The 17043-nt window shown below is 58.6% G+C and overlaps 1 protein-coding gene across 2 annotated transcripts in view; it reads left to right on the top strand.

Annotated features, from left to right (window-relative positions):
• Positions 1-7554: 7554 nt before the first annotated feature.
• The window catches only part of CLUH (clustered mitochondria homolog), a gene marked incomplete at its 5' end in the record, with an annotated part of 41268 nt that continues 31779 nt past the window's right edge, over positions 7555-17043 (top strand). Inside the window, one exon of one of the 2 annotated variants that reach the window (XM_082493335.1) lies at positions 7555-7698. In XM_082493335.1, coding sequence (XP_082349461.1) covers positions 7590-7698 — 109 coding nt within the window. Of the gene's footprint in view, positions 7699-15422; positions 16297-17043 lie in introns of those variants that run through there. The other variant, XM_082493334.1, reaches the window with a different exon arrangement.

Genomic DNA, 17043 nt, shown 5'->3' with positions numbered 1-17043 from the left:
GCGGCGGCCCGGGCTGAGCCCGGCGGCACCGCGGAGGGCGCCGGCCGAGGGAGCTTTCCCTCGTCCCCCGGGAGGGGAAGGGGCAGCGGCGGGCGGGTGCCCGGCTGGCGGGCGGGAGGAGCCCCCGGCCCGGAGGGTGTGAGCCGCGGGGGGCGGGCGGGCAGCCGGCCCCGGGCTGCGCAGGGCGAGGGCTGAGCGGCGGGCTCCGGGGGGGGGGAGAGGGGAAGAGAGAGGAAGGAAGGAAGGAAGGAAGGAAGGAAGAAGGAGAGAAGGAAAAGGAAAAAGGGAAGAAAGGAAAGAAGGAGAAAGAAAAGGAAAAGAAAAAAAGAAAAGAAAAAAAGAAACGAACAGAAAAAAGAAAAGAAGAGAAAAAGAAAAGAAGGAAGGAAAAAAGGGAAGGGAGAAAAGGAAAAAAGGAAAGAGAAAGAAAAAAAATAGAAAAGAAAAAAAGAAAGGAAGGAACAAAGGAAAGGAAGGTAGGAAAGAAAGTAAGGAAGAGAAAAGGAAAGAGAGAAAGAAAAGGAAAGAAAGGACAGGAAGAAAGAAAAGGAAAAAAGCAAAGGAAGGAAGGAAAAAACGAAGGAAGGAAAAAGGAAAGGAAGGAAGAAAGAAGGAAAGGAAGAAAAAGAAAAAAGGAAAGAAAGAAAAAGGAAGGAAGGAAAAAAGGGAAGGAAGGAAAGTAAGGAAGAAAGACGAAAGGAAAGAAAGGAAGAAAGAAGAAAGAGAAAGAAAAGGAAAGAGGGAAAGAAAGAAAAGAGAAAATTAGCATTTCTGCGGTGAGATCTTCCTTCTGCTGCTGCCCCTCGGAGTGGACACTGGGTGTGTTTTCCCCGGCCGGGGGTGCCGGCAGGTGGGAGTGCAGCAGCAAGCGACAGGCTGTGTGGCACGCAGCGCGGCACAGCGGGATGAGCTCAGCTGTGCCTGCAGCCCTGGGCATCGCCGGCACCGGGGCTGGGCCGGAGCAGGCCCCAGACATCACCAGAAGGTCCTCCGGGATGCAGCTGAATGGCAGTCGGTGCCGCGGGTGCAGGAGGGTCACCTTCCCTGGGGACAGTGCAGCCATGCCAGCCAGGTCCCAGACCCTCTCTCCCCTGCACAACAGTGGCTGTCTCTAGCACAGATTTCCCCCCGTTACATTTACACACAGGACTTGGACAAGGCAGCTGGCCGTGAGCTGCGAGTGCCAGCGCCGGACACCCCACACAGTTCCTCGCCCACCGCAGCCTTGCTCCGTGTGCCATTGGAGCAGGGCTGCGACTCGCACCCCCAGTGCCAGCCGGGTCTCATCTGGGCACCAGCTTTTCAGTTCCCAGTCACATCCACAGCCAGGTCTGGGTTTCCCACAGACGACTGAGCAGCCACATCAGGAACACGCTGCTGACGGTACACCACGACACACAGAAACCCTGCTGGGGCCAAACCAGCCCCAGGTTCAGCTTCCACGTGGAGCAGAGACTGGAAAAGCCACTTTACCTGTGTCCCTTGCTGTGTCCCCCAGGGCAAAACCGCTGCGGAACCATCCAGTCCTTCCCCACCACCTCCCAGTCCTTCCCAGCACCACCAGGCCCTCCAGTCCTCTAACACCTCCCAGTCCCTCCCAGCACAGTGGCTGTACAGCACGAAGCCTTCGCCCCGTCGTGGCAGCATTGCCCAGTCTCCAAAGCAAACCAGCAGTGTTACACATCCATTCCCTGGATGTTCCGAAACAGCAGAAACAGGGAGAGGCGAGGATGGCTCCGGCGGCCAGGCAGGGCGAAGGTCTCGCTGCTCAGGCACCAGCAGGACCTGCACTGCTCCGGGCAATACCGAGGGGCAGGTTTTGTTCCCGCGGTTTGGCTGCCAGCCCCGGCCAGCCCGGCCACACAGGCGTGCTGGGGCAGCGATGCCCAGCCGGGAGCCCTGGCCCCTGCCTGCAGCCAGCACCCTGCCCGGCTCGTGGGCAGCAGCATCCCACGGGACCCCCGCTGCTTCCGCGGCTGGTGCGGGCCGGAGGAAGCCGTGGGCTGCCATTGGACCCCATTTCCTTCCAGTTCAGTTTGAAACCTCTTCAAAAACATCGCCCTCGTAGACCAGTCGGGCTTAGCCTGCCCGAGCTCACCTGCAGCGCGCCTGTGCAGTCAGAGGTGTCTATTTTTGTAGTTCAATATTTATATACTATATTAAAATGCTTTTACGAGATTCTCAGCAACAGTCCCTAGGCCAGCTCTTTGGTAACAATAAACCCCGAAGCATACGAGCTGCGCTAGCAAGACAGAAATTAGCAGCTTTTGTACCTTTTCTTCGGCAGCGATGTGAGTAGTCAGGCTTCAGAGGTCAAGACCCCTCCTGCTCCCCCCAGGGCACCCTCGAGGGCTGGGACCCCCACTCCCCAGCTCCTACCGTGGTCTCTAACGCACCCCCGAGTTTGGGAAGAAGCCCAGCAAAGCCGTGCCCAGGCAGGTCCCCCCTAACAGGGGCCCAGGGAGCGGTCACCCCGGCTGAAGCCCTGCGGGGGTGTGCAGCTCCTGGGGGCAAAGGCAAAGCCCTACGGGGAAGTTTTTGCAGCCCCTGACATGTCTGGAGCCGCTGCCTTGGGGGCACAGAGCCCGGCAGAGCCCCCACCAGCCCTCCCTGACTGTAATCCCCCTGCTGAAAGCTGTAAAGAGCCTGGACAGGGTGCTCACATGCCCTGGCTGCAATGCGTTGCGTGCCCAAGCTGCCTTCCCGAGGGGGCGGAGGGGCAGCGTGGGGCGCGTGGGTGATGCCCAGCTGCGGGATGTGCACCCGGGTCCAGTGGCACAAGGGAGCAGAGCCCCGGGCCTGGCTCTCGGCAAGGTTGCGGGAGGCTTCCCGCCTGTTTTCCGTGGCAAAGTGGTTTAATGCCGGCTGTGCCCGTGGCCCGGCTCTGGGCGAGCAGGGGGTGGCGGGGGCCCTGCTGTTGCCCACCCCCATGGAGGCAGAGCGGGGCGGCGAGGGGCAGTTCCCGCTGCGTGGCACAGGCAGCACCCCGGGGTGCAGCGTGGCGGCCACACGGTGCCCGGCGGTGTCATGCAGGTGAGGGGCCGTTTGGCCTTTGGAAAGAGCTGTTTGTCTCAGGTTCAGAGAGGTTCTGCTGAGGATTCCTCTCTGTTCTCTCTTAACACGACAGAGGGTAACGCGTGTCTCTGCGCTGTTTGGCTGTTCCTTTAGCTGTGGCGTGCACAGCGGCTTTCCCCTCTCCTTCATAGACAATCCTGATAGATGGAGGATGTTGCATTTTTGTTATAAGTCCTTGATAAGATCATGGTGTTCGTGACTGACCTGATCGTTGAGAAGGGGAGGGAGAGGTATGATCCTTCTTCTGTGTAAATACCTTCCTAGCAATCATCATTTTTAGTGCCTAGTATGTAAATGAAGCAACCCTGTCTGAGCTGCGGGATCCTGTCCTCTTCACCGCTAATTAGCAGCTTGCCCAAGGAGTCGGTCTCATTTCCAGCCCCCCAATTGCTTCTCCCTCCTCCTGGTGCTCCCTGGGGTCTGCGGGCAGCTGGGCCGTCCCTGAGCCCCCGCAGCAGCACAGCCGGCAGCGAGGGGGGGTCGGTTCCCACAGGATGGAGAGGGAGCACCCCAGTTCCCCCCTTCATGCCCATGTAACGTGCTTGGAAATGAGTTGTCGGGGCAAGCCCTGCGCTTTTCCCTGGGCACCCTTGCCTTGGGGCGGGAAGGATCGGCTCCTGCACACTGTACCTGCTTCAGCCACTGCTGCTTTTCTTGGGGGGGGGAGGGAGGCTTTAGAGATACTATATATACACTTATATATATATATACACACATACACGCACTTGTTTTGAAGGGAAAACACTGTATGATTGTAATAGAAATGATGTTGAGATAAATTATTTTAATCTTTGTATTTATATAAAATGATCAAAGAGATCAAAACGATCAAAAAAAAAAAAAAAGAACAAAAAGACAGCGTTCCTATTTTTTAATGAATAGGCCGCTGTTAGCCCCAGGGAGCGGTGAGAGCCCGGGCAGTGCCTGCCCTCCCCTCCCTGGGCACGGGGCTCGTACAGACCCCCCGGTCTCGCACTGTAAATCAGCCCTTACCCTGTGAGGCGTAACAGGGCTCTGTAGGTGCATTTCGTCAGCGCTGCCGGACTCCTCAGGAGTCCAAAGGGTGCGCAGAGCTTCGACCTGCGCCGTGTGCCTGACGCGCATAGACCGAGGAGTGTAACTGCTGACACCTATGTGCTTTGTATGGAACAAGCGATGTTTAATGTTGACTCGTAGAGCTTAATGATTAGACTGGAAATGGATGCATAGCAATAACGCTCGGTTGTTAAACAATGTCTTATGTCTATAAAACGCAACGTGCTGTGAGCTTTCTGCGTGCAGACTGACAGCCGGGCGCCTCTCCTCAGCACCCCCCTTTCCTTCTGCAGCTCTGCAGAGCCTCATGGATTTGATGTCTTGAGTTTGCTAATCTCTCTTTTCCTTATGATTATTTTTATTATTTTTCCTAATGCTCTCTGAGAAAGCAATGTCTCAAATTGTGGAACCTTGCGAGCGGCGGGTGGGGAGGAGATGCACCCGCTCCCCTCGCTGCAGCTGCGCCCATGCCGGAGCCTGCGGCTCCGCGCGGCAGAGCCTGTCCTGGTGCCTCGGCGCAGGTCCCCCTGGACTTCTTCAGCCCAGGGAAGACTGATTGGGAAGCTCTCTCTCTTGACCCTGTGAATTAAAAAGCCATATTTTCTGAATGTGTTTGCTGGGGCTAATCGAAGCGCTCCCGGCTGCATCCTTCCCGTCCCCGCTGTGAGAGTGCCGTTGCGAGGGCCTGAAGAGCGCAACCTCTCCCCAAAATCCCCTCGGCAGGCTGTGCGACCTTCCTGCTGCTGCATGGCACTGCGCGGGGACCTGTCCACAGTGGGGCCAAATCCTGCTGCCTCGGGGAAGGTTGGCCCAAGGCAGAGCCCATGGCTTTCTGTCAACCACCTTCCTGCAAGCGAAGTCGGGTGCGGGGCACGGCTGGTGGGTGTTGCACAGGGGCAGCTGCCGTGGAGGGGCTGGGGTGGTCTCTCCTGGATGCCAGGAAGGCTGGCAGCCGTGCAGCACGAAACATCCCGCCTGAAGCGGCTGGAGAGCCGGAGCCAGCGGTGGGCAGGGATTGCTCTGCTCCTCACAGAGCATCTCTGTGCACGAGTTCCCCAAAATAAGCTCCCGGGAGGCAGAGGAGTGGCAGCACTGCAGCGCTGCCCGGCTAGCTCTCCCCCCCAGGAAGGCAAATCAGCAGCACGTTGGTGGACTTTTATTTTCAGGACCTAGGTGAACATTTTGGGGTCCTCGTGTGCAGCCTCATGGCTCCTGCTCCCCCAGTGAAGCCGCGGCGTTCTGCCCGTCTCCGGGAACACCAGCCCTCGCTCCCCAGCGGCCCTGACGAGCCGGTCTCGCTGTAGTAACGCCGCAGCCACCTCGGTGCATGTCTATTCTTGTCACCCTCTTGCACTGTTGGTGCCTGGCTGCCAAGTCCTACAGGGAAGGCGAAGGAGGGGAGAGAAATCTCCCTTACGTCCCTAGGTTGCCTCACGCCGTGGATAAGATCATTGATGACAGTGTGCCAGGACTGGGTGAGCAAGAGAAACCTGGGATCAGTGAGCACAGAAGCCGTGGAAGATCCCTCTGGACAACACGGCCTAGCAAAGCACGAAGATAAAAGTGCCGCGTCTCCTCGCTGTTTAAAAGCTGCCCTTTGCTCCCCAAGGCCGGGTTTCTGCCTCTGTCTCCTCTCTGCCAGCGCTGCCGGGGGCTGGCCCTGCAGCGACGCTGCCGTCCCCGCTCCCCGCCATGGCCACGCAAAGGGCCAGCGCCCGTGGGCAGGGGGACAGGGAGCGTGACACTCGGTATTGCCACCTCATCAGGTCCCTTCATTTCACCCTCCCTCCCCTCACGCCTTTGGGCAGGAACAGGGTCGCGAAGCTGCTGGTGTGAGTGTGAGCAGTGTGGCCAACACAAAGCCAAGCGGCCCCTGGTCCTCCATGGGGTGTGGTGATGCCTCCCGTTACTTTCCAATAGATCCCGCTGATCTTGTGGCTTCCATAAAAAAAAGATCCCCTTTCCTGTCACTGCAGTTATAGCAGGAAGGAGACTATTAGGCCATGGGAATCCCTCAAATCTTTGTATGTCTGAATAACCAGACCCTTTCTCCCCCAGGGGACGTGGGTAAGGTGCTGAGCTGCAGCCCTGCAGGGACGAGCACCATCTGTATTCGCTTGGGTGTTTCAAGGTGACGCAGAAGGTCGCTGCCATCCCAGTCCTTGCCAAGGCTATAACAGGCCTCCCTAGGTGGGGACGTCGCTGCTGCCTGCCCGGAGCTGTGCTCGAGACCCCGGGGAAGGCTCTGGCAGTGGGAATGGGAGGGAAGCACCCCTGCGTACAGCTCCTCCAGTCCCAGAGCAGCTGCGGCTTCGTCGGAGCAAAAATATTCTCCTTGGCTGAGTTTGCAAAGCTCAGCTGAGAACAATAAAAGCCTGTGCCTCGTGCTGGGGAGAGCCATTGCGGTGGGACAGATGCCAAAGGTTTGACACTGCTCTGCTTTATTTGAATGTTCATTTGACTACATGACACCATTATTCGCCAGGACGATGTTAATGTCGACTTCGCTTTTTAACCAAGTGCTTTTCAAAACGCATTAATACCCAGAGTATGGAGCTGTACTTTAGGAGTTGTTGTAATATGCCTTTTTCTTAATAAAGAGATTGAAATCTGCAGAGGGTTGCGCTGTCCTGTCCCAGCACCTCCAGCCACAAACCGCGGACATCTGTGTCTCCATCCCCAGGTCTGACTCCTGCCTTGGCATCCGGAGCCACTTCTCAGTTCCAGGGAGACCTCAGAGCCCCTTCCAGTGCCTAAAGGGGCTCCAGGAGAGCTGGGGAGGGACTCTGGGTCGGGGAGGGGAGCCATGGGATGAGGGGGAATGGTTTGACACTGGAAGAGGGGAGACTGAGATGAGATCCGAGGAAGAAATTCTCTCCTGTGCGGGCGGTGAGCCCCTGGCGCAGGGTGCCCCGAGAAGCTGTGGCTGCCCCATCCCTGGGGGTGCTCAAGGCCGGGTTGGACGGGGCTGGGAGCGACCTGGGCTGGGGGGAGGTGTCCCTGCCCAGGGCAGGGGGGTGGGACGAGGTGATCTCCAAGGTCCCTTCCAACCCAAATGTGGGGCCCACGTTCACCAGCGGTGCCGGGTGGTGGGTATGTGCCCTGTCCCTCTGTCAGGAGTGGAGGTGGCTGTGTGGGACAGGCCTTACAGGCCCCGTGCCACCGGCTCGGCTCGGCTCGGCGTGGGCCTCCCTGCCGGGCCTTTGGCCCACGCCGAGCCGAGCCGGTGGCGCCAGGCCCGTTGCTGTCTCCCGCCCGCCCGGCGACCTTGCGACCTTCAGTGGAGCGCCGGTTGGCGCAGGGCGGCGCGGCCCCTTTAAGGCGTTGCCGGCGGGGCGCGGAGGTTGGTCCCGGGCGGCGTGCCGTAGCGACGGCGCGGGGTCGCGAGGAACCACGTGGGGGCCTTGGAACGGCGGCGCTGTCCTTCGCGGCGGGAGGGCGGGCGGGAGGGCGCAGGGCTCGGCTCGGCGCGGCCCTCCATGGTGATTAAAGCGGACGAAATGCCGCCGGCCGCCGTGCCGGGCGGTGAGCAGCAGCAGGAAGCGGGGCCCCGCGGCAGGAGGCCGGCGGAGACCCAGCAGCGCCCCGGTAAGGGGGCGACGGGCACCGGGGGACCCGGGGGGTGGCCTACGATGGGGAGCGCCGACCAGGCCTGAGTGGGGCCTGGCGGGGTCTGGCTGCCCGCCCGCCCCGGGGGTGTCCGTACCGGCGGTGCAGGGCACCCCCGACCCCTTCCCGGTGCCCTCCGGAGAGGGTCGCGCGGTGCCCGGGGGAGCGGTACGCTTCTGCCAGCTCCGGCCGCCTGTCCCGGTAAGGGGAGACCCCGCCGGAGCGGCCCGGGACCGACCCGTCTGCCCTGCCGCGGGGTCTGGCTCCCGCTTCCCCCCCACTTCGCCCCCTTTCCCCGCTCCGGTGGTCCCCGTTTCGTGTGGGGAAGCCATGCCGGGGCCTGCTCCGCGGCTCGGGGAGGCTCCACGCAGCCCGCGGCGGGGCCACCGCGTCCCCGGGGAGGCGCTGGCTGCCGGGGCCGGAGGCCGCGGCGCTCGCAGCGGGGCCGGGACGCGTGATTCCCGCTGCTCGCCCGCGTCCCGGCGAGGCCGAGCCCGGGGGACGGGGCCCGGGGAAGCGGGGGGGGACCGACCGCGCCGCGCGGCGCCCCCGGCCGGGCCGGGCCCGTCCCGGCGGAGCGGGGAGCCCCGGCCCCCGGTGAAGGTCACCTTCACCGGGCCGCACCACCGCGCGGCCGCGGGGGGAGGGGGGGACGAGCGGCCGCTGCGGGGCCCCGCGCGCTCCCCCGGTCGGCCCCGCCGCTGCCCGGGACCCGCGGGCCGCCGAGCGGAGCGGCCCCCTCCGGGGCGCGGGCGATCCGCGGGCCCGGGCCCGCCCGCCTGCGAGGAAACGGCCGCCGGTAGCGGCGGGGCGGGCTGCGGCGCCGGGCCCGGGCGGGCGGGCGGGGGTGGGGGCGGTTCGGGGAACGGTCGCCGGCCGCCAGGCTCGTTGCGGGGGGCGGGCGCTGCCCCGTTGCGGACGTTGGCCGGTGTCCTGCGGAAGGTTAGGAGAGGGCCGGGCCCTCCTGGCAGCGCGGGGCACGGGAGGCGCCGGCGCCTTAGGAAATACTCCAAAGTAAGAACTTGGGTCTGCCTGGGGAGGGCAGGTGGCATGTGCGAGACCTCGGCTGAAAATCACACGCTTTAACTCGTTATTTGCTGGGTGCTCCTGCTTCAAACGGGAGCCGGAGGGGCTCAGGCCGGGGACGAGGTGCAGCACCGTGTCCTGACCGTCCCCGGGGCTCAGACCCTGCGAGGCTGCCCCGGCTCTGGGTTTTGATGAATTTGGTGCTGTGTATCTTCAAGAAGTTACGGTCCTGAGCGCCCGTATCAGCCTCGGCCTTTTTCTCTGATCTTTAACATGCAATAAAAAAGGGCAGAAGCAGCGTGGCTTGTGGCTGGCCTTCGTCCGGAGGCACTTGTATCTGCTGAGCGAGTGACCCGCCACTTCCTCCCTCCCCTGGTTTTATGGCGGGAAGGTGAATTTTTGAAGTTTGTCACCTAAAGCAAAGTTCATCAGCGTTTGGTGCTGGAGCAGGCTGGATGCCATTCAAGAGTGGGGAGGGCAGTGCTGGAAGCCTCCCGCCCCCCTCTCCCCGCGCAGGGTTTTAAAGCAGGCATCAGGCCTGCAGTGCCAGCAACTGGGTTAAAAAGTTACGCCGTGTAATCCCTGCCGCTCAGGGCACAGGCTGATTGCCGAAAGAGGCAGGGAGGTGGAAAAATCCTCCCCGTGTTTCAGCACTGCACCATTACTCAGGCACCTGGTGGGCCTGGGGAGGAGGGGGAGGAAGGTGAGGAAGGCTCTTGTCCTGTCTGGGAGCCCGGGCTGACGTGCCTTTGGCTGCATGGCTCCCAGGCAGAGGTGAGGGCAGCCTGTCCGCGTTGGCATCAGCCTTGGGAGCTCTGGTTGCCAGGCCTCTCTTTCTGCCAGGGAAAATCAGCCTCTGCTGTGGTGTGCCCACTGCTGCCTGTGCAGCTCGTGGGGCACCTGGCTTGGGCACCCGGCTTTGTCTGAAGGTGACTCGGTGCTGCTGGGCAGTGGGCAGGCTCCAAGGGGGCTTCTTGCTCTGCTGTGCCAGACATCAAGACTTGGGGGTTGTCTTCTCTGCCTCTAAAAGGCGAGAGGGCTGATGACTGCTTCTCTCTACCTCCAAGCTGGACAAAACTGTTGGGGCCACTCTGTCCTTCTGAGTGCAGAAACACATGAAAAAGTGACAATTGGCATTCCTGTAATGATTTCTGATGGGGACAGTTATGGTTTAAGTTACCTTTCTTATTAGCTAGCATGAGATCAAGACAGTCATTGTGTGCAGTATTTCTTGGATTCTTTCTGATCCTACAGTTGTCACTGCCTTAGGACAACTTTGTCTCACGTGCAAGTTTAGCAGTGCTTCTAGCTGCCATAAAGTGCTTTTCAACCTTGCCTGAGTATTTGCTTTTTCTAGCTAGGTCCCTCTGTCCCCGTTCTTCCAGGCCACCCATGTCTTCAGCCACGTCTTCTGTTAGAAAAGCGGAGAATGCAGGTGTTAATGGAAAACTGCTGTGGAGGCAAGTGTAGCTGTGCATTAGTAACAAGGTCAGAAGACTGATTCTTAATCTCGGGATCTGCTATCGCTGTCTGTCGCCCGACCTTGGAGGTTTGCTGGTGTTTTGGAAAGGGCTGAATTGCTGGCAGTCGGGTTTTTTTAATACGCAGTTGTAACAGGCTTTGGGGGGAGAATTGGAGGAATATTGTGCAAGAGAAATCTGATCACTGCTACAAGGTTAAGAAGAGGAAAGGAGTGTGATAACACAGCATCTGTGCAGTAAGGCGGGGGATGGGAAGCCGAGGGGATCATGTCCGGAGCAGTTCTGCCAGTGGGATAACAGAGTCGAGCTCCCGCTGGAAGCTCACTGCTCTGCCTGAGCAGTGTTCCTCGTGGGCTTCCCAGCTGAAAAGTGGAAGTAAGTAGGTCAGGAACATGCACCTAGATAAATCCATCCGCAGAACTGCCTCGTGCACAGTAAAAACAGTGCTGTGCTGCAGAGTCTGTTTGTCTTCGTCGCTGTAAATGACTAAACTTGGCAGCACACCCCTCTCCTGGCACAGCTTTCCAGCGCTCGGTTTGCGTTCTTGCATCGTGCTCCATTGGTTGTACTAGAAAGTTGTTATTTCTAGAAGCTTTAAAGGTCTGAAGTTCATGCTTTTTTTTTTTTTTTTTTTTTATTTGCATTTGAGAAGTAAAGCCAGTCCACGGGGCAGTGCTTAGAGCACCAAAGCATGGCTACTCCCGTGGCAGTGGTGGCTGTTGCTTTTTGGAAGCAGGTCAGGTTTTAGCCAGTAGTAGCAGGGCTGTCTAAGGGTTAGTGTTGGGTTCTCACCTCCTGCAAGTGTGTGGTTGATGTAGCGGAGCACACACATGCCTGTTTGGCAGTTGAGCTTTCTATTGCATTCCACCTTTTTAATGTTAGTGAGCCTGGGACGAGTGGTTATCTGGCATTTTCTTGACAATTCAGCGTAGATGCACTTGCACAGGTGACAAACCTTCCCTTTTTGGGTGAGGAAAATACATCTGCGCTCACAGAAGTAAGCTGTTTTCTCAAACTGAAGAAATAACTGCTGTGGTGCTCACCAGCCACTTGACTAGTCCTGAGGGGAAAAATCCCGTGAAGCAGCCCACTGAAGTAAGGTTCCCTACAGCTAAGTGACGTTAGAGTAATGGCATGTTTTTTTTTTTTTTAAATACTTTCCTTAGTTTGCCCTTCTCTTTAAAGAGAAAAGCTCTACTGCTACCCTTTGACGAAGCTGCAGGCTCAGAGGAGTTTTATGTAGTTACTGTCCAACACCGTAAAACTGCAGGATCATGACTCTTGCCCTGCTTGCCTCGAGCTCCTGCGGGTCAGATTAGCCTGACACCAGCCCTCCTCCCCAGGCTCTCTGCTAGCTAACCTCCCGCCATCGCGCTTGCATGAGGCTGGAAGCGGTAACGAGGATATTGCCTGTTAGTAAGCCGTGCTGTGCCGAGCGCCCTGCGAGCAGGCACTGGGGGTAAGACTGTCCGTACCGCCGGTGGCGCTGAACCCTGCAAAGCCTCCGCCAGCCTGGAAGCGCAGTGTGCAGGTTTGGCTGGGGTTAAGGTGGGCTCTGGTGCCAGCTCAGGGTATGGCACTGTGCAAGGTAGGCCAGGGTGCTCGACGTCCCTGGCAGAGGGGTTTCTGCGGGACGGGCGAGTTTCCCAGGCTCTGGCGGAGCCGTGGGGAGCAGCCGTCCAGCCTGTTTCCCTGGGGCTGTGTGCGGCCCGGGGCAGCCACGGGCGGCTGGCACAGGGCTGGCCGGGTGGGAGGCTGAGGGCTAATCGGCACATCTGCGCTGCATGATGCAGGAAGGCAGCGGGAGCTGCTGAGGACAACATCACAGCCATCGAATCTTCTCTGCAAACCCTACCCAGAGCTCTCTGCCATCGCCTCTGCAGGTCTTGGGGCTTTCAGCCACTTTAAGGTTTATATAGGGCTCTCAGAACCTGCAGAGTTAGTCTTTCCAGGCTTGTGCTGCATGGAGTCTTCTCCAGAGCTGCTGTGGCTGTGGTGACAGGCGTCAGTAGTAACGCGGGGTGAAGCTGGAGTCTTCCCTGTGACACTGTGGAGCTGTGGCTGCTGCCTGCTGGCGCGGCTGCTTCTGTCTGCAGGCCCCATGTTCTGCTGGTCCCACTGCACACAAAGTCTAACGGGATAGTTCACTCTCTTGGGCTCTCGCTGTCTCGGTAGCTTTCTGAACCTAAGGTATGTGCCAGAATAAAATACACGTACTGGGAGAGTTATCGACCAATTCTCGGTATCTGTCTGAAATGTGACTCCTTCATCCGCCTCTCTTCTCTTGAAATTTGAGAAACATGCTCTTCCTAACATAGTTGATGTTTTTGTTGGTGCTGATCTTTGCACTTTGCCTTGGGTCCTAGTCTTTGCTCCTGGTTTCTGTGACGTTTGAATTGCACGTTGTTGTAGCAGGGTCTCCCAGCCAGCTAGTTTCAGGACTAAGTTTCCAAGATTTTGGCCAGATAGAAAGTTTACAAATGGGTTTAAATGTAGTTCCCAGGTACAGTGTGGGTGACTCAGGGTGCCAAATGCAAAGCATGAGGCATTTCAGTGGCTTGCAAGCGCCTGAGCCAGCAGCTGTGGGACCCCGTGGGTGCCCTAGGGCACGGCTGCATTGCGAATGTCCCAGGATCAATACGAATACAGAAAAGCCACAAACTTCTAAGTAGGCTGGAATGTGGCTTGAGTTGTTTAGCTCTATCCAGCCCAATTTTACTGCGGGTGCACAAGAGCTAGGAATTATTTTCCCCACTTGCCATCCACGGATTGTTAGTGCCGCAGGAGAGACGCTGGGACCAGTGAGCCTGGGGCCCTCGTTGAGAGCCGCACGCTGCAGCCCCGCTGTCCTCTCCCTGTGAGTCAGCCCCCGGTGTTGTAAAGCTGCTGAAAAATAAATGCAGTGCTTATACCTCTGCCCACAGGTGGGTTATAACCAATTTGGATTTAATGATGGCAGTAGAAGAGCTCTAACGTTTTACTGTGGGCCCTTATTAAAAGAAGTGCTTGTTCCACCTAAAGTGCTGAAAGTTCCTGGGAAGCTGTGGTTTGCGCTGGGGAGGCAGAGGGAGGCACCTCTGTGCTGTCTCCCACCTCCCCTGACAGGATGTCCTGCAGAACCGTTTCCACCAGGGCCATCTCTGGAGCTAATGCCTATTCATGTAGTCAATTTATTTACATTCATTAAACTATTTATTTCATTTAATTTATTATTCAGCTAAAATTTAATTTGCATTTGCTATACTGACACCAGCCTTCACGTGTTAAAGCTGGCACATACCGCACTGCTCTGACCTTGCTTTGGCTTGAGTTGAAGTAGTGCTTTTAGCTTCATGAGAGCTCCTGAGCAGGTACTTCTCCAGGAGGAGATTTTGCCTCTTCCCAGAGGCCTCTTCATATAGAGGAAATGTTGAAGCTGCCAATGCATCTAAAGTCCTTCAGAAATCATCAGAAAAACACGAGTTACTGATGCTGATGTAATGTGTCTTGTCTTGGGGCTCCCAGGACCAGCAGCTCCTGCACTGAAGGAGCAGTCGTGGGGGTGCCTGGGGCTCCTCGCTAATTGGACAGGAGCTCAAACGAGTCAAGAGTGGGAGAGACTTCTCTCCTGATTCCTCTTCTCTTTAAAAGGACAACAGACGCTAGCCAGGGTTTCCTGTGGAGAGCTTTTGGTCTGGTTTTCAGCTGGTTTCTGCCTTTCTCCTGGTGGTGGCTTGCTGGCACGGAGGCTCCGAGGGCTGCTCCTGGCCGTCCCAGGGCCTTCTTGGGAGAAGGGGTTGTCCTTCCTCCATGTGTGTCGTGTTGGCCTTGAACATGGGATCACGTGTGCTGTGTGCTCTTGGCTTTGGTCTAGTTTTGAGATTTTTGTGCTGGGGATGTGGCATGTGTTTTTCTTCTGCTAGTGCAGAGCTGTGCCCCTTCCTGCCCGTGAAGCTGTGTCCAGCGCTGGGGAGACTTGCCGAGGAATGCTGTGCCGAAACTTGGGCTGCCCAGGAGTGGGGGGGTTGTCGGGTTTGCTAACCAGACACAAAGGCTTTCCCGGGCAGGTCCAAGGTCAGGTCGGGCTGTAGCTCTTGCATCGCCTGTTTGAAAGATCCAGCTCTTCACGTGTGTCCCAGGAAACCGGGACCCCCGAAGGGACCCAAGTAGCTGAATGCCGAGCAGCGTGTGTGTCGGTACGGGATGTGTGCCTGCACGCGCGGAGCCGTGGGGCCTGGCCGATGCCCCGGGGAAGGCGAGGAGCAGGCGGCTGCGGCAGGGCCTCGCTGGAGGCATGCTGTGGCCTGCTCGGCTGCAGCCTCCCCGGGGCACCCGGTGCTTGCAGAAATCTCCTGCTCCGTAATCCCTGCTTCAGTTGCTGGGATTTCTTAAATTAGCACGGAGGGAGGAGTGGTGTTAGGGGGTTGTGTGTGTGGTTTTGTGGTTTGTTTGCATTTGATACGGCGGAGCAGGGTGAGAGGACAGAAAATTCGTCTGGAAACCACTTACTGTTTCGCTGCCTGGCTGTTTTGTGCTCGCCTGCTTAGTATGGATGGCTGTGCCTGGGCCCAGGCGTGCCATAGTAACTGCCCTCGCCTTGTAATTCAATGCATCTCGCTTGCTTACAGGTTTGGCAGCGCTGAAGCGCTCCAGCACTCGTCCCAGGCTGCACTGGTGCAGCACTCGAGGTCGGGCTATTTATAACCACCCCTGGCCGGGGCGATCGGGCCGGCATCCCTCCGCAAGCGCGCCTGAAGAACCTGTTAGATACGCGCCTGGTTTTGTTCTGGCGCGGCAGGGAGAGGAGAGCTTTGGCTGAGGGGAACTGCTCTTGGGCTTCGTGGATATCGCGGTGGTGTGAGCGTGGCGGTCTGGGAGGGGGCGACAGCACGCGGTGGATGAAGGTCGCTGGGTGGCACATTGGGAGAACTGCTGCGAGCCCAGCTCCTGGTTCTGGCGAGCACGCGGGACGTGAGCTCAGGGTGCGCAGGACACTGCGTGGAGCCCGCTGCGGGTCCTCTGCCTCCCGCCACCCTGGGGCCAAGTAGGAATTTTCTTTGGAGAAGGCGGCTGACTGTGTGAGAAGGCGAGCGGGTCTGGGCTGCGGAGGGCGAGGGCTGCCGCGTGGGAGTTTGCCTTGTGGGGACTTCAATATACGCGTGCAAACAAAACTAACTTTTCTAATCCAGTGCTGTATGAGCCAGGCCACTTGCGATCATGGGGAACAGCCTTTTTGCAAACTGCTGCAGGCATGTCACCGATCTAATCTTCCAGACACGCAGCTTTAACTCGGCCGATGAGAGGTCACCGCTCTTACCAAAGCCTCCCACGAGCTGCGCCGTCTGCCCGGAGATGCCAGAAGCTGCCCAGTGCGCTGGGCTGTATCCAGACATCATTCCCAGCGAGGCAGTGACTGGAAGCCTGCAGAAGTGCGCCGAATACATCCAAGACCTATCCAAGGCCAAGGAGAAAGAAGGAACACTGACGGTCTGTGATAAGAGCTGTTTGAGACCCGGCGTTGGCGCTGCTGGCCCGCTCCGGCAGGCAGAGGCATCCCGGGCGGTGGCTGTCCTTCCAGCCGACCTTGGGGAAGGGCCGGCGGGGCTGGTCGATCATGCTCAGACGCTTGAGGCCTGCCAGAGCTGCATGAAACTTGAGGACAGCAGCTTAGCCCATAGATCTTGCCGCCGGGAGGAGCACGTGGCGGCAGCTGACGGGGGGGATGCGGCCCCTGGAGCACGTCCCGCCAGCCGGGGCCACGGCGAGGGACGAGCAGCCTCAGTGGGTCCAGACGGCGTGCCGAAATGCAGAGGTACTGCTCCCTCCCCGGGGAGCCCTGGGACACCTTCCCCTGCTCTGCCAGCAAGTGCAGGGAAAACACCGCTGGCCCAAAGGACAGTCATGCTGCCTGTCTCCCCCGGCGAGGTGTCGTCTAAGGCTCGGGATGCAAGTACTGGTTTTATAGCGATGGACCCTGCTGCCTGCCCCGGCGGCAGGTCAAGCTGTGATCCTGACTCTCCGGCACAGGCACTGCCCTCAAAGCAGCAGCAGCAGAAGAAGAGGAAGAAGAAAAAGAAGCTCACACTTCTAGGTGCTCAGCAGCATGGCACTGTGTTGTGCTTTGTGTGACTGTAACGGGGGTGGGTGGCTGCGTGTGCCCGTGGGATGGGGCAGGATGAAGGAGAGGGGAATCAAGGTGACATTTTAACTTCATGGGAGAAAGAAAAGGAGGAAGGTGGCGAGATACCCACGTGGGGTGTGTACCACAGAGGGACCTGTCTGGGCCTTGTCCATGTTAGCAAAACAAACATAAAGGGGGGTTGCTTATTTTTTTCTTAATTCATAAGGCAAATCCGTCTCTTGTTTGTGAGTGCAAACATGGCCCTTGTAAAGGATGGGAGCGGGTCTGGCAGTCCCGGCCTGCAGCGGCGCAGACAGGAGCGCGGGGCGGCGAGGGACCGGAGCACTGTTTTCTCAGAGCCTTTGGCTCCCTTCAGCCCCGCGCGAGTGGGAGGAGATGCCTGAACTGCGGGGATGGAGCAGCTTCACAGCTGCCCTGGGTGCAGGGACGGGATGTTCCCTCTCCTCCTTTGCCCTCAGCATCCCCCCAGTGCTGTGGGGGCAGTGGGGCCCCAGCCAGTTGCTGCAGCGTGGGAGGGGAGCAGCCGCTCAGCCTCATCCCGCGTTCATCCTCTCCCGCTTCTCCATGAGCTGGCACGGCACCGCTCCGATGTGGCACACCAAGTGATAACTGAGCTGGACTGGCTTTTGTCCTCACCAGGACTTCTAGGATACGGGAAACTTAGATTATTATCATTTTTCAAGTCTCAATGTCAAA

This window comes from Vanellus vanellus, assembly GCF_965231255.1.
Source record: "Vanellus vanellus genome assembly, chromosome: 19".
Classification (NCBI taxonomy): Eukaryota; Metazoa; Chordata; class Aves; order Charadriiformes; family Charadriidae; genus Vanellus; species Vanellus vanellus.
The sequence above is the reverse complement of the archived record's forward strand: the minus strand, read 5'-3'. Positions and strand labels throughout refer to the sequence as shown.